Below are 17330 nucleotides of genomic sequence, written 5' to 3' on the forward strand. Positions count from 1 at the left end.
AACAGTTAGGAGAATTTTACCCTATCTCTCAGAGTAATTCCAAAAAACAGTCATGACAACGCTGTGAATTCTAGTAAGCATCAACAAGCGTCACACTTAGGATACAAAGAATCAAAGGGGGGGTCAAAGTGTGACGCTTGTTGACAGACATGCATGCAGTATGGAACATACCCTCACCTATGTAATAAGAGCATAGATACCCACTTTTAAATGTGAATGAAAGTGGCGTTGTAAAATAGACTCACAGGTTTCATTGATATCCAAGTGAGTTGAGAAATACATCTGCATTTCATGGCAAGACATGCAACCCTTTGTGCACCAACACCCACTGCTATAATTTCACAAGTGGATGATACGCTAATCTTCAGTGACTGATTCCGTCACTTGAAGAAATGTGCAGAGTATGAATTTGTCTCTTACTTGAGGATATAATTCCAAAACAGGACCTAGATCGACCAGGCATAGAAATATCAATATATCAATGGTTTACCATCAACAGCAAAAACGTTTTTGCACAATACTCCTCTCTTTTAATTATTGAGGTAGGAGGTACAACCAAAATATGCCATTCAGTAAAAACACATTGCCCAAACCCTTGAAAGACAAAGAACAGTTGTGAGACAACAACTAACACACACCGATGTGTCTAAATTAGAAAGATTAGGAAATTATAACAAGCATTTGCAATGCAATAGGTCTCGCATTAGGAAAGTTTGAGCTATTGGTTTTGTAAATGACAACATTTTTATTATTGTGTTGGTTTTGAAAATAGCGAAATTAATAGCTTTGCCATTTACAATGCCAATACTTTTATCTTTTGCAAATGTGACACCTATAGCATTTGTAATGCAACATGTTTTGTATTTACGTGACTTAGATGTATTGATATTACAAATAACAAAGGCTTTTAATTTTTTTAAATAATTAATACTTAAATTAAAGTTATTGTAATTTATAATGGCAATAGCTTAAAGTTTTGTAAATAACTTTTGTGAAGATTATGTTCAGTGTATTTTATTGTGATGAAAATCCAAGAACAGAAGTGAAATATTAACATCTTTTTATGACATTTGTAATAAAGCTTGAAACATTGAGAGAAAATATTTGAACCAGTTATTGTTGAATGGTTGCACAGATTGATACTGTGGTGGCACTGAGTGATGTGGTGGCGACGAGTGATGCTGTGGCGTTCAGTGATGCTGTGGTAGCGCATAGTGATGTTGTGGTGCCCCTGAGTGATGCTGTGGTACTCCTGAGTGATGCTGTGGTGGTGCGATAGATAGAGTGAGGGCGATAGATAGCTAGAGGGAGGGGGAAAGATAGCTAGAGGGAGGGCGATAGATGTAATGTAATGTAAAAATCACTTATATAGCGCAAAAAGTGTCATCCTACGGGTATCCTCGCGCTTTTAGAAATGGTGATGGTCCGCACATTACCAGCCCGTAATAGGCAGTGAAAGAACTAGTTTTCCATCTTAGGAAACAACCAAGTTTTCAGATTCTTTCTGAAACAGGTCCATGAACTGGCCTGTCTGATGGTCTGGGGCAGCTAGAGGGAGGGCGAAAGATAGATAGAGTGAGGGCGAAAGATAGATAGAGTGAGGGTGAAAGATAGATGGAGTCAGGGCGAAAGTTAGATAGATAGAGTAAGGGCGATAGACAGATAGTGTGAGGGCGATAGATAGATAGCGTGAGGGCGATAGATAGCGTGAGGGCGATAGATAGATAGCGTGAGGGCGATAGATAGATAGCGTGAGGGCGATAGATAGATAGCGTGAGGGCGATAGATAGATAGCGTGAGGGCGATATATAGATAGCGTGAGGGCGATAGATAGATGTGTGTGGTTGTGTGTGTGTGTGGTTGTGTGTGGTTGTGTTTGTGTGTGGTTGTGTGTGTGTGTGTGGTGTGTGGCTGAGCGTGTGGCTGAGCGTGTGTGGGGTCATGTTTGCGTGTGGGGTGATGTTTGTGTGTGGGGTGATGTTTGTGTGTGGGGTGATGTTTGTGTGTGTGGTTGTGTGTGTGTGCGTGTAGTTACAGAAGGATGTATGTGGAAGAGAGCTGCAGATCAGCACAGCAGAAGAGAACAGGGAGTTAAAGAAGGAGGCGGGTGGTAGAGAACAGCAGATTAGTACATGAGAAGAGAACAGGGAGTTAAAGAAGGAGGTGGGGTGGAAGAGAGCAGCAGATCAGCACAGGAGAAAAGAACAGAGTTAAAGAAGGAGGCGGGTGGAAGAGAGCAGCAGATTAGCACAGGTGAAGAGAACATGGATATAAAGAAGGACGTGGGGCGATAGAGTGAGGGCGATAGAGTGAGGGCGATAGATTAGATAGAGGTAGGGCGGTAGAGTGGGTGAGGGTGGTAGAGTGAGTGAGGGCGGTAGAGTGGGTGAGGGCGGTAGAGTGAGTGAGGGCGGTAGAGTGAGTGAGGGCGGTAGAGTGAGTGAGGGCGGTAGAGTGAGTGAGGGCGGTAGAGTGAGGGCGGTAGAGTGGTGATGGTGTGTGAGAGGGTGTGTGGGGGTGTGTGAGGGTGAGGGTGTGAATGAGGGTGAGTGAGGGGTGTGTGGGGGTGCGGTGTGTGAGTGAGGGCATGTAAGGGTGAGGGGGTGTGAGGGAGAGGGAGGATGAGGGCAAAGGTGTGTGCGGGAGAGGGAGGGTGGGTGTGTGAGGGTGAGAGGGTGTGTGAGGGTGAGTGAGAGGGTGTGTGAGGGGGTGGGTGAGGGGGTGTGAGGGTCAGGGGGGTCAGGGGTGGTGAGAGGGTGGGTGAGAGGATGAGGGGTGCGTGAGGATGAGGGGGTTGTGAGGGTGAGGAGGTGGGGGTGAGGGGGTGTGAGGGTGAGGGGGTGTGAGGGTGAAGGGGTGGGTGAGAAGGTGTGTGAGGGAGGGTGGGTGAGGGTGAGAGGGTGGGTGACCGCGGGTGAGAGGGTGAGTGAGGGTGAGGGTGTGCGTGAGGGTGAGGGGGTGTGAGGGGGTGTGAGGGTGAGATGGGGTTTGAGGATGAGGTGGGGTGAGGTGGTGTGAGGGTGAGGGGGCGTGAGGGTGAGGGGGTGTAGGGTGTAAGGGTGAGTGAGGGTTGTGAGCGTGAGGGGGTGAGTGAGGGTGAGGGAGGTGAGGGTGTGTGCAGGAGTGTCGGGGGTGTGTGAGGGTGAGGGGTGTGGGAATGAGGGGGTGTGAGGGAGGGTGAGGGGTGTGAGGGTGAGGGGGTATGAGGGTGAGGGGGTATGAGGGTGAGGATGAGGGGGTGCGAGGGGGAGGGGGTGAGAGGGTGTGTGAGGGTGAGAGGGGGTGAGAGGTCAAGACCTAACTGTAATAGGTACACATTACTTTCATATTAATATATTGCATCTTAGGGATGTACTATGTAACCTATGTGTTTTTTCGTTTTGCTTATCATATCTCAAAAATCACCAGCTAAGTATAAACGTGTCAAACAACTCAGGGTTATGTCTTTATATAGGGCATTTCTTTACAAAATGATAACGTACTCATGTCGAATAAACGAATGCATAGTTTTTTAACATTACATGGAAAATACGTTGACACAAATAACCTTTAAATAGATTGATTTTTTTCTAGTGCATCGCTCCTATTTCTGGGTAAATTGCATGTATCATTTCTATTTTATATTTTGTAGTCTACCAGTTTTAGAATTTTGAATACATATTCTTATGTGAAAAGCAGCATTAATAGATGAATCAAGAATAGGAAGCTAATAAAAAAAAAAAATTGTTGGATTTGATTCTGATTTACGTTTGGCCTCACAATTTGTCTCGGCTACACACATTATTTTCGAAACATCACAAGATTTCACATACAGCTTCATTTTTCTCTATTATTAATAAAAACACCTGCTATGCCGGCTGTGCTTTACCTTCGTGACAGTGTCAGTGTCACAGTTCGTGTGCCCTTGTGTGAGGGCAAACCACACATGTCCCTCAAGTTAGAGCGAACACAGTTCACTAAATTGTTCCCCTCGATAATAAAAATGACTTTTCCGGCCTCTCCCGAGATTTTCACTATCGCGCCTATGGGTGTTACAACCCAAATTATTTCCGCAGCCTGTTGCTATTTTTGGCAAATATTATTCACCACGTTTCGTCGAGACCCTTTGAAATAGAGAGCAGACCTCATTTTTCCATTCTCTGTGGAAAATTCCAGTGCAGACCCCAATGTGAACTTGAAGCACAAGTTTGGACTGACAAAGAGCTCGCGGAACGTTTCGCTTTTGCGATGGATCTCAAACAGATCATGTTAAATTATTTGTCTTATTAAAAACTCTTAGTAAATTATAACTCCTCATCGAAAGATTCATTTTTTCCTCTTTCCCCCGGTGTATTTCTTTTTATTTATCTTTTCTGTTAAATGGCTGCATGCCTTTTAACTCCCTTTGTGTGTGATCATGTTCTTGTCGTGTGCTAGCACTACTTGGGATTGGGGATTTACCTTGGTCATGGTAAATTTTGATGACGGTCATGCATAGATCTAGCTCGAACGTGAAACGTCACAAATTCTTTTGGAAAATCTTGAAAATACATTACCATTTCACCAAACTATTTTTCAGGATTATGTTTCTTTCTAGTATTGCACTGCCTGACACTTGTAGTTTATAATCAGTAGCACAGAAGCATAGCTGCATATTTTTGTATTATTGGTTATTGAGAGGTTTACGTTTACACGCAGCACCGAACGTAACCGAATACCGTGCTCTACAAAGAGTTAATATCGTGTTCACATTCGGAGGTGGCGGGCAGGGTACAACAAAAATGAACAAGTGCGCAGAACGACTGCCGATATTATATACACTGTTGCGGGACAGTTCAGTTTCGAAAACGAGGCCTGACACGCAAAAGGGATTTCCGGCCGGGAGAAAGGAGAGGCGTGACACGCACTGAAGGGGCGGAGAAACAACGGAGTGGGCTGCGGAGTCTGGTCTGACACGGAGGGACAGGACGAGAGGAGCCGGTGAGGGGGGGCGTCGGGGCACTTTGACGGTGCCCGCCCCCCCAGTGATGGAAGCCCTGCTTGTGCCCGGTGAGCGGGGTTGGGAGTGTGTGTGTGCGGGTTTGTAAGACGGGGGAGGGAGGGCGCGCGCTTGTATGTGCCTGCGTGTGTTGTGCCTGTCTGCGTGTATGTGTGGGGTGTGGGGGTGGCAGCGTGTGTATGAGTGCGCGTGCGTGCGTGCATGCAGAGGGGTGGGGGATGGCTGTGTCTGTGCCGTTAATGCGTGCGAGGGAAGCAAGTTAGTCTGCGCAAGCGCAGCTCAGACGCGCGCTCCCGAGGTGAAATCTGACAATGTGAAAGCGCGCGTCTGATTGCTGTCCACTTTCCTAAATACGGGCAACATAAGTTGTCGAGCTGACAGCATTCATGCTTTGGCATGAATGCCACATCAGCTCGACCTAAAAAAGTGTGTGTGAGCGAGATGGCACCTCACGGGCGAACCACCAACGGGAACCTGGAAGGTACTCACCAGGATTGCCCTGATCTCATCATTGGTGCCATCAAGCTTTGAAAGAAAATAAGTGTCCACAAAACAAACAAAACAGTGTTTGTGAAGAAATGCAGTGAGTGGAACAAAACAACCACAATACGTGGAACGAACACATACATAAAAGGCCACAAGCAACACGGGACTTATCTTTATTCTGTTTCTTTCGTGTTGGTCATGGAATGTAAAAAGGTGAAGATGGCTAATCCCTATCTAGCCATACTCCACTTGCCGACATGTTTCATTGCCCCTTCCATTTCGGGCAATTTCTTCAGGGAGTCACAAATTTTAGAGCCACTGCATGAGGACACACATTATATTCACAACTGAAAAACAAATAAAAATATAAAAACACACACATATAGTTTGTCATCCTGTTTAAAAGTAGAAGCCAGTTTGTGATAGGCTTCAGAAAATGAGTATGTCACCAACCACATACAACATCCAGCTATTTACCCTCAGACGACCACCTGGGCTCATACCGGTCGTGAGGTCCAAACCAAAATTGGTTTCAAAGTGACTCCAGCTGTAAGTCACTCTTCTTTCCGCAATTTTGCTGTAAAGAATATATATAGAGCAGTATGTAAATTCTAATCTCTGTGCATTTTTAAATGTTTATGTAGAGCACTGGCCAGTTTCTAATCTCTATATGTCCATCTTCAAAATAGTGAACCATGACAACCCCATATATTCTAACCATTTGTCCATCTTACTTCTTGGGGACAGTGGGGGCCATTGGAAAAACTGTCCACAAACTCAAGCAGACAACACCGGCATAGGTATCTCAAAGCAAAAGATGCAATATACATATAAGTTTCATAAATACAACTTTTCCCAAAGGTGTCTGCAATAACACGGTGCTCGTCGCCATGAACCGTTATGCACACTGTTTTATTTTTAGAAAAACGTTGTTAAACATCCATATGCCCACTACGAATGAATACAATATTCACCGATATTGCAACAGGTCAATAGGCTGTACTGCTCTAACACAATTGCGGCCACTTTCTAGGTTAGAGCCTGCACATTCCCTTTATCCTGACATCTATATAACTGAGTGGCGGATGACCTATGACCAATTTTTCCCTCTAAGCTCCTCTTTGTCTACTGCTCTTACTTGACGAGACAGACACTGATAAATGTGTATTTTTCACGCTATCATGGTTCACAGAATTGGGAGAGCAAAGAGCACTGGACCATCCAGACACTACCTTACAGGCACGCACAGGACACCAACTGTAAGTACACGGTTGGGTATCTGTGATCAACGGTTGGGTACACCTTACCGTGTGTACACCACCAGGGTCACGCTCACTTGGTCCTGACAAAAACCTGGAAATTCCTTCTACAGGTTGAAACATGCAGACCCTTTTTATTGCACCATCTTTTTCACTTTACAGATAACAGAGGTCAATTAAACCGATACAGGCATCTAAGCAATTTTTTAACCTTGTCCTCATTGCTCCAGAATAAACTCTTCCCAGTGAGTTATATCTGGCCAATTTGTAACCCACCTTTACACTTTCACACACCAAAAAACAACCTGCTCCACTGTAATCAAGTGTTGCAGCACCACCGGATGGCATTCGGCTGTTCGGGTGTGACCCCGATGATGAAGCATGTCACCAACTAGGTTGGTGAGTGAGGAGTCTTCTAAAGAAAGAATATTTTTCCTTCTTGCGCAACTTCTCCCAAAACTTTGAGACTCTGGCCTCTTGTGATATTGTTTATTTCCTTGATCGTTAAGAGTACCAGGAGTATTCTCCTCAACATAGTGGAAATCCCTTTCTCTCTCCTGTTGTTTTACAAGACTTGATTACTGCAATGGCTTCTTCCTCAATATCCAAAAGTAATTGCTAACCAACCTACAAGTGCTACAAAACAATGCTCCTCGTATGCTCCTGGGCATCGCCAAATTACAATCTGGAAAAACAGCACTCTGCAAGTTGCACCTGCTCCCAGTTACCCAGAGAATATATTTCAAGGCATTGTGTATCATAAACCAAGGGCTACATGGCATAGGCCCCATAATACCACAGAAAAGCTTCAAGTGGTGCAACCCAAGCAGATACCTACTATCCACACAAGTCAACAATATCGCTTTCCCCACTGTGAGACGTGCCTCTTGGGGAGGAAGGAGTTTTATTAACAATGCTGCCAGGTACTGTAACTCACTACCAACCCATATTCAAATAATCCAAGACATCCTACCTTACGTAAAGCTCTAAAAACGTTGTTCTTTAACAAATAAGGGTTAGCAAACATTTGGCGATGCAGCGCGTGCAACGTAATTCATTTCATTCATTTATATGTTTACTTACCTGTAATCAGTCGTAATCCGTAGATTACTACCCACCACCACGCCCTTCCCTCGCCCCAGGTCAGCGCACAGCAGCACTCCCACCACGGGCCGCTACTGCACATGGAAGATTCAGAACCAGTCTGATTGCATTATTTTGGACCACTTGAAGGTTATGCAATAGATGTTTAGTAATTCCAAGATAAATGCTATTGCTGTAGTCTAACCGTGAAGTGATAAGAGCTAGTACTGCAGTTTTCCTTGGTGTCAAAGGAGGGTATTCAAAGAATGTATTTAAAGATTTGATCAGGGAAAAACTAGTACTATATGCTACTTGGCAGTGAAAGGAGAGAGAGCAATCGAATTTGAGGCTGAAATTGCGAGCCACTTTGCCTGGAGAGGAAGGAGACGGGAGATTGTCAGGCCACTCCAACTGAGGAGAAAAAAAGTATCCTGACCAAAGAAAAGAATCTCTGTCTTGTCGGTATTGCATTTTAGGAAATTAAGTTCTATCCAGTAGACGATACTTAAAATCCATTTTTTTAAATTGGCTTGGAATTTTTGTGTAAAGCCAAAATCAATTGGGTATCATCAGTATTGCATGTGGATGTGATACCAGATGAATTGATAAGAGACACCAGAGAATATAACTAAACAATGAAAGGGTCGGATCTTTTTCTTTCTCATCATGCATGGTTTGGTTGATTTGGATGTTTTCTTTTTGTCAAAGGTCAGCATGATGAGTTTTTCACAGTCTGCGGTGAGTATGCGTCTTTTCAGGAAGTATGAGCACACCAATGATGTATGCCATATATTTCTGTTCCCTTTTGGGTGTTCTTCCATGGAGAGTTGTTTGATTTTTCGTAGGGGCGTTTTATTTCTTCAGGGCTCCTACATTTGCCTTACCTCTGCAGTTGCTTTTTTAACTGATCCAATGGCCCACTTTTTCCATATTCAAGTCCACTTGCTCCATACAGTCTCTGCACTATTGTTAGGGGTTGGAGATGTGGCTTCCTATTGGGGTAATTCAAATCCTGAATTGCACATTCTGTCCCAAAATTACACATTTTTGTTTTCCTCGGGTGTGCGCGGTGGACCTTTTCTTGCTTATGTGGGGTTGTATACTAATGGGCACATTAGGCCCCCGTGGGGATGAGCTTGAACACCAGCAGATCTCTCCTTGCTTCTTCAAGCAGGTTTGGGCTGGTAGTACGCGGAAGAGTCAGAAACTCCAATGTCTACCTTGCCTCCCCTACCTCCTAACCCAACTCTCAGTAGATCTCAGTGTCAGTCAACAGGGGCAAGGGGCACTGCTTTACTGTTGGGATCTATGCTCAATGCATCTGAAGCTGCATTCATAGAACTCCTTGTTAGTTGCTAGGTGCTTAGAATGTTATGCCTTGACTATTTTGCCAGTAAGAAGAAGCTGGAGAAGGAGCTGGAGGTCTTTCCATGTATGCTGAATAAACTGAATCTGTTTATCTACTACTAAACTTTGTGGACCCCCTCTTTACATTTACCCACTTCATTTGAGTCTTCAGCCTCTCCCTCTTTCTTCCAATTCAGGCGCTGAGGTTACTGGGTCCTAGCCTCTCTGGCCATGTAGCCTGGTAGTACACTGTGCAAGCACTACCGACTGCAAAGGGTTCTCTCCTCCAGATGGTTCTGCACTATAGGCAGTGATGCAGAGGCAGCTTCATCTGCTCCTCCCCTGGCATGCAGTTCAGTGCATCATCACAAGGGCACAGCCAACTTCCCACTTGTGGCAATCCTCTGTGTACCTTCTGCACCACAGGCAATCACACTACCCCTGCAGTGCTTCAGCAGTCACCATACCCATCTGCTATATTGGGTCTTTCTATATTTCTAGGTAGGCATCAAGTGTAGAATCCACTCAGTAGCCTCTTTCTCTGGCTGTTGTCATCTCTATTCTGATCTCCACGCGCTCCCCTTCTCACTGCTGGAACTTGTGTCATTCCATTGGCTATGGAAATTCATGATTTTGTAGGATTATTGTTGCGCACAGAGGTGCATTCATCCTGAGCGATGGCCATCTGGCAGCAACTACATTCATCAATTTTATCCCTTAAGATGGCAGGTACTTGATATAACGTTTACCTTGAGTTTCTGTCAGATTGTCAATCCTCCTTCTTAATTTGGATCTAGTTGCCATTGCTTGATTCCTAATTTTTGAGCCTGATGATTGCCATCATGTCGGATATTTTAATAATGATCTGTAGTTCACGCAATCGACAAAGGTACATTCAAGGACATCATTTTATACTGCGACTGGACGAATAGATGCAATTGGTTATGCACTGATTCCACTGTCAGCACCAGGATCTCCTGTTTTTGTAATGGCTATAAATCTTTGAAATCACTGCAATCTTCACAATATCACTCTGCTCCCTCAGCATCTGTATCAACACAGTTTCCTCTTTTTTTATCTCTCTAGTCTACTCCCTTGCTCCTTTTTTCTACCATCCACCTTTATCTATCTTGTTCACTTGGCTGTTGAATAATATTCTGACTCCTTCTGGGTTAGTTTCTGTGAGTCTTCTGCCTGCTCTAAGAACCATCTTTGTATGTTCTTTTCAACTGTGTATTGACCTCTGCTCCCACTTGCAGATGCCCTGCTGGAGGAACTGGAAAGAGCCAGTCTTGAATTTGACGACAGCCCCGAAGACCACCCTACACCCGTGCTACCAAAAGGCGATTACGATATTCTTCCACTGAGTCACAAAGTAGAGGAAAAACAGCTGCTTCCTGAAGACAGGGATGGAAGGGAAGCAAGTCCTCAGCTGTCTCTACCTCTACCATCTGTAGATTCACCGGAGAAGAATGTTGGAGACACAGTGAGTTGCAAGGGACATGTTGAGGGACAGAGTGGGCTCCAACACTGTAGCTAAATCAAGGAAGGGTGCAGTGGACACAGTGAGTTTATGGAGGGAATTTTGAGCGGGCGAGGGGAATCTGCCATCTACATCTAAAACCATGAAAGGGCATGGGGGGCCCAGTGAGCAGGCAGAGGCCAGTCTGAGAGAAAAGACATATCAATCAATCAATCATTCATTCAATCAGGGGTTTGTAAAGCATGCTACTCACCCGTGAGGATCTCAAGGTGCTAGAGGGGTGGAGCAGCTCTGGATCAGTTGAAGAGCCAGGCCTTGAGGTCCTTCCTGAACGTGTGAAAGGTTGGGGAGCATCTGATGTTCACAGGGAGCTTGTTTCAGATCTTGGCCGCAATGTAGGAGAAGGCTCTTCCACCTGCTCTGCTTTTGCGGATGCGGGGGACCTCTGCCAGGGCGAGGTCGGCGGAGCGGAGGTTCCTTTTGGGTACTTGGAAACATAATCTTGCATTGAGGCATTTGGGTCCGGAGTTGTTGGGGGATTTGAAGGCATGGGTGAGGTGCTTGAAGGGGATTCTCTTCTCGACTGGGAGCCAGTGGAGGTCTCGTAGGTGTTTGGTCATGTGTTCGTGGTGCGGTGTCACGAGGATGAGTCTGGCTGCGGCGTTCTGGATGGTTTGGAGTTTGTGTAGAAGGGTTCTGTTGATTCCGGCATAGAGAGTGTTGCCGTAGTCCAGTCTGCTGGTTATGAGTGCGTGGGTGACAGTCTTTCTGCAGTCAGGGAGGATTCATTTGAAGGTCTTACGGAGGATTCGCAGGCAGTTGACTATATGGTGATGGGTGTGTCCAAAGGCCATTTGCATTGAGTACCTGGGGCTTGGACTCTGGCCACAGATTGTGGCCGAAAGCTTACTCATAAGATGATAAAGGTGGAGTCAAAACACCATCAGAATAATGTATGGATTTCAGCTCAATTCTTAGCAGTTTTACACATACTTATTTTTCCTGACTTAAAAGCAGTTTGGTGCTAGCAGTAATGCTAGTTCTTGTGTGATATTTGGTAATCTGGTAATTCAGAAACTAACGGCCAGATCCACAAGTTTAATTGAATTCCCAAAAAACAGGTTCCCCACAGCTTTAAAAAAATAGCCACATTCATAATCATTTACAAATGCATACATGTACATAGCGTATATTTATGCATGTGTAAGTATCTTGGAAAAGTGCATTTGCTTGTTTTATCCTTTTTGTCCTTGGGGTTGCAAAGACTTTTCCCAGCAGCAATTTTGTAATTATTCCCACTCTATTTATTGTGTCATATAGATATACTTAAGCCCTCTACAGGAGTAAATCTCTGTTAGACCTATCAGCCTTAGAGTGGTCTTCCCACATGCTTTTTGCCTTTTCCTCAATTTTGTTTATCTCATTTTCACTGGCCTAGGACTCTGTGCACTTTACCACTGCTGACCAGAGGATGATGGCCGTAATGCAGAAGTGTGAGGAGGACCTGGCTTGGAAGTATGAGCTGAATTGTTAGGAGCTGGGTCAAGAATGATTTGCATGACTAGGAGCAAACTGGAATGGCATGTAGAGCAAAAACAAAGATGGAAATTCAGATCTGTGACTGGGGTTCACAGTTTGATTTGCTCAGTATTCCGTACATCATCTGTTCTTTTTGCATTTGTCCCCCTAAGTGTGATGGGTATGCCCAGACGGGGGTCCCTTGCTTACTATGTCACCAGATTCAAGCTAGCCTGGGGGATGAGGAGTGATACCCCAAAAAAGGTCTGAGGTTGCTTGTTTCCAGTCACGGGAGGACCTAGTCTGGCAGTTCAGGCTGGGCTTTCCCATGTTGAGCAGGGTCAAGGCTGCTTGCCATATCACTTGGTCTAAACTGGAATGGCATAGCGAGCAAAAAAACTATGGATTTAACCCAGATCTGTGACATGAAGTGAATGTTTAATTTATTCAGCATTCCGTCCATCATCTGTTCTTTTTGTATTTGTCGCACTAAGTAGGAAGAGTATGCCTGAACATGGGTCCCATGCTCGCTATACAACCTGATTCAAGCTAGCCTGGCTGATGACGGGTGATACCCCGTAACCGCTCCCAGGATGCTTATTTCTGGTCCAGTGAGGAGCTGGCTAGCAGTTAGGTCTGGACTGTTCCCATGCGGAGCAGCGTTAGACTGACTTGCATATGGCTGGGTCCAAACTGGAAAAGCATGGCATGCAAAAAAACAATGGATTTAACCCTGATCTGTGAGTGGAGGTGAATGTATGATTTGTTCAGCATTTTGTCCATCATTGGTTCTTTTTGCTGATGTGGAGTTAGAAACTTTCAAGTTATCTGTCCATATTTTGTTTTCAATGTTTGTCACTGATATTGTGTCTCCTCTTCAGCTTTAGGAAGAACAGTGACCTCTCCAGGGTCATGACATTGCTCTGATAGTACTGGGTGGAATTTAAGGATTTTCTTGGAAACTGTCATGACCTCATTATATAAAAATGTTCACTCTAGATCGATTGCTGTCTCAAGTCTGTGGATAAATAGGCCACAATCCTTTCTTTGTCGTTAAAAAACAGAGTGGACAACTTTGCAAAACACTTACCCACCATTATGAGTGCCGTGGTAACTACTAGTTGGTGCAAATTACGCTCGGAATCTGGGTCTTGGACTACAAATTCGACGTGTGAATCTCCCCTTAGAAAAATCTGAAAATAGTCCCTGATTTGTCATTCGTTTGAAGTTTGAAGAAGCAATTCATTCAAGGTACCATGAAAATGAAATAAAATGTGGAGCTATAGATGAAAATGAGTGGTCTTTGCTAGAACTAAAAGGGCTGCTCCTTTTGATGGTCATTGGCCTTATCTGGCGAGATAATGACGATCTTCAATACCCAGAGTCCGTCAGAACTTTCTTGACATTTTTCCATCTTTTTCCACACAGGTATGTGAAGAGGTTATGACTGAAGGCCTGCTGGTGGGAGGCAAGATGTCATACCTCTTTCTTGTAATAATCCTCAAACCCCTCCCAGTTTTATGACTATTTGGACCTTCCATGTGATCACTGTTCAAACCAATGCATGAAGTGTCTTAGAAGGTGGTTCTTTGTATAGGGCTTAGGAGACAGATCTTCCTAGGGAAAGCACACAAATACCCTTGTGAGCATTTTAGATCGGATGGTGCCTCTCCCCAGGTGCTAAAACAACAAAGTGATGGAAGGATTGCCGGAATTACTCTAAGCCACTGGCATTTGTTCAGGCCGCATCCCAGTCCATCATTTTTCATCTACCATGTCACCTCAGTTTGGACCCGGCCATATGGCAATCCGTCTTGACCCTGTTCCAATAGGAACAGTCCAGCCCCCACTGCCAGGCCAGATGCAACCTTGACCAGAACACAAGCAACTTAGGACTGGCTTCTTACAGCTTGTTGTGTCCATCTATCCAGCAACAGACTTTTTGAGTGCACTTCTAAGGTATAAGAGAGAGCAAGTGCCGTCCTTCAAAACTCTTCTCAGGTCACAGACAGCAAGTTCAGTCTTTTTCTGATCTTCTGCAGGTCCAGAAAGTATTCCGAAGAGGGTATCTTGGGTGCCATATTTATAGTTGGCACGATCTTTTGGGTGGAGGTAAATTGGGCTATTGTTGAATAGAGTGGAAGCGCCATTCAAGCAACAACCATACTTCTTGTCAGGATGAACCACAAAAACCACTAAATTAACCTTTGCTTAACCCTTAGGTATCTTGCCACAAAGCAGTCAGGCTAACTTAGAGGCAATTTTAAAGTATTTCATCACCAACACAAATCCAATCAGTCAAACCCAAGATACACAATTGTAAAGTTTTGAGTAAAATTGCATCTAAAAGCACAAAGCGCCACTTGCAGTCATCTAGTCGAGGTAGAGTAGGGGAAAGTCACAAGTTCATGCTCACTACGATGGAGCATGTGTCGGACACAGGGACCAGGTTTGTCCCACTTGAAATGTACCTTCTGGGTCTGATGCACAGAGTTCTGTTTGTTTTAGAGGAGGTCACAGGGAGCAGGATAAGCAGCTCAGTTGGTCTTCGCTGAAGCATAAAGAGCAGGTCAGGCTTCATGGATGGCCATCACTGTAGCTTTGTGTTGGCGGTCACTGCATGTTGTTATTGACGTAGTACAAAGTGCAGATCTTGCATTGCCAGTTGCCACAGACTGTTGCCAGCGCGAACCAAAGGTTTTACTGGAGCTTTTTTCAGTTGTTGTACACGGCAGAGTTTTTGGCATGAACTGTCCATTTTGCTGTCGCAAGGAGCCCAAACGTCAGGATTATCATCTTTTCTTTGGAGGAGTACACTCTGATGCCAGCCAAAGGTCCAGTACCCGGGAAGGCACCTCTTGGTGGATCAGGGATTCACTCTTTCAGAAGCCAACAGGTCTATTTTCAAGTCCAAATTACTTTAAGTTAAGGCTATATTAGCTCATGAATTATGCAAAAGAATGATGGTTAATTACATTCAAATACACCTCTCTGGAACAGATTTAGTTCAAGATTTTTATGTAAGAAAAAGTCACCATTATAATACACTGGAATTTCTTCATTCCTTATTAAACTCAATAACTGTTAAAAACATGTGAATAGTGACTGTTGGTGAACAAAGTGAATAGTGAAACAGATTCAGTGACAATTATTTACAAATTTAAACAATATTGTACACAGGTAGTTGGGGGGTGAGGGGGGAAGCTGTAGTTTAGGAGGTCAGAGTTCTGAGTGAATACTCCAAGGACACAGAGGATTATTGCACCTGTTCCCGGAGGTTTCTTGACCAATGAAAAAGCGTCGACGTTTCGACCCTAGAGTGCCCCAGTTGGTGGTCACGGCGGGTCTTTATCAAGACAGGCGAGGTTCGAGCTGCTGCTTTCATTGACAGACGGCGCTCGGTGCACTCGGAGACAGCGTTTCCATTCCGATCCAGAGATAGACCTTCGGGCTTCCATCCAGGCTGTGATAACTACCTCCTGTGACTCCAGATCCCCTTATAGACCTTCGGGCTTCCGTCCAGGCTGTGATAACTACCTCCTGTGACTCCAGATCCCCTTGTCCTTCCCCCTCCCCTGGCAGGACCAGTTGCAGCAGATCAGCTGGACAGTTGAAGGAAGGTATCTGAAGCCTGCTCACAGAGGAGGTCAGCCAACTGTCCCTTGGAATCACTCTGGTTAGCCTGCGGTAAAGTCAAGCAGGTGCAGTCTTCCTTCTCAGATAATAAGACAGTCCTTCAAGTAGGAAGGCAGTCCTCTGGCAGCAGGGCAGTCCTTCTTCTGTAACGTCCACAGGTCCGGGAGTGTTCTGATGGAAGGGTCTGGATATCCAATATTTGCACATGTGCCAGCCACTGTATGGAGGTACTCTCTGTCCTATGTTTATATCTCGTTTTGGAATGCTCTTTTCATTACCCTGTCAAGACTCCAAACTGTCTGGGGTTGGCAAAAGGAAGAGCAGGCCTGGTGTCACACTCCTTTGTGTACGCAGGGGGTAGTGTAAGTGGGGCTGGCTACAACACGTCCCCAATCCTTCTGTCAGGGTGGCCCATCTGTCTACACCTAAGCCCTTTTATGTCGCTGACTGGAAGGAATACACAAACCCCAACAGAAGTGCCGTTCACAATCATGAGACACAGGAGACTGGCAGAAGTCATGTATGTTTGGGATTGGAACAAGAAAATTCCAACTCTCTAACAGTGGCTTTTACAGAATTGTGACTTAAAATCTGTCTTAACCATTAAAGAGGATGCCATATTAGAATTCATTTGAGTGATATCTAAAGTTAGCAGTCATTCAATGCAATACACACCTGAGACTGGATAAATCATAAACTAATTTCAGAAACAAAATATCAGACAAATGATTTATTCTAGCCCAATTTCAGTTTACAGGGTAGTGGAGCAGAAGTTGTGACCAGTGCTGGGAAGCCTGTTGGGTAGCTATTCACTATACAAATATATACAATAAGGTAACCCGTTGTTACTCAATGGAAGAGATAGGCCTTAAAACAGCGAAAACTACTTTACAGATCCCCCAGGATATAGCGTCATGAACTAGTAAATTTAGCGGCACAAATCAGGAAATTTAGCAGCACAAATCTGGGAATTTAGCGGCATTTAGTGGCATTTTATTTTGGTTTTTTTCGACAACAAACACAGATATCTTATTATGTGAGTTATTTTACAACATGGAGCTATGTATATTTTGTTTACTTACAATTCAGGCCATTTGTTTTGGTTAAAAGGCTACATATAGGACATAACTTGTTACTGAATAAATGGCCACTAAACATGTATGTTAATCTTGGCCATGTACTTACAGTTCTTTTGAGCACTCCAAACTTAGCCCAGTATTGTGCTGCTGGTTATATTGCAAAAACAATAATGCCCGGATGGATTGCTCTGAAAGGGACGTCTGGATGAGAGAATAATTTGTAGATGCTGTTGCTCCTTTCAGCATCTGCAGAACTGGTCACACAGTCCTTGTACACAGCTGCAAGTTGAGAAAGAGCTAGAATGCGGTCAGCTAGGCCACGCCAAAAGAGGTCCGTGTCAATCACTCCAGAAACAGATGCCTGCACTGCTTCTGGGCCTACATTTTCGAAGTAGAGGCGAAGCTCCTGATCGGGAACTTCGCTCGAACCAGGGATGGCTGAATATGCACTCTTCTCATTA

The 17330-nt window shown here is 44.6% G+C and overlaps 1 protein-coding gene across 1 annotated transcript in view; it reads left to right on the forward strand.

The window, feature by feature from the left end:
* The window catches only part of LPXN (leupaxin), a 372214-nt gene that overhangs the window by 90899 nt on the left and 263985 nt on the right, over positions 1–17330 (forward strand). Inside the window, exon 2 of the mRNA XM_086953138.1 lies at positions 10413–10639. Within this exon, the coding sequence (XP_086809264.1) occupies positions 10413–10639 (227 nt within the window). The remainder of the gene's footprint in view (positions 1–10412; positions 10640–17330) is intronic.

This window comes from Lissotriton vulgaris, chromosome 1_2 (assembly GCF_964263255.1).
Source record: "Lissotriton vulgaris chromosome 1_2, aLisVul1.2, whole genome shotgun sequence".
Classification (NCBI taxonomy): Eukaryota; Metazoa; Chordata; class Amphibia; order Caudata; family Salamandridae; genus Lissotriton; species Lissotriton vulgaris.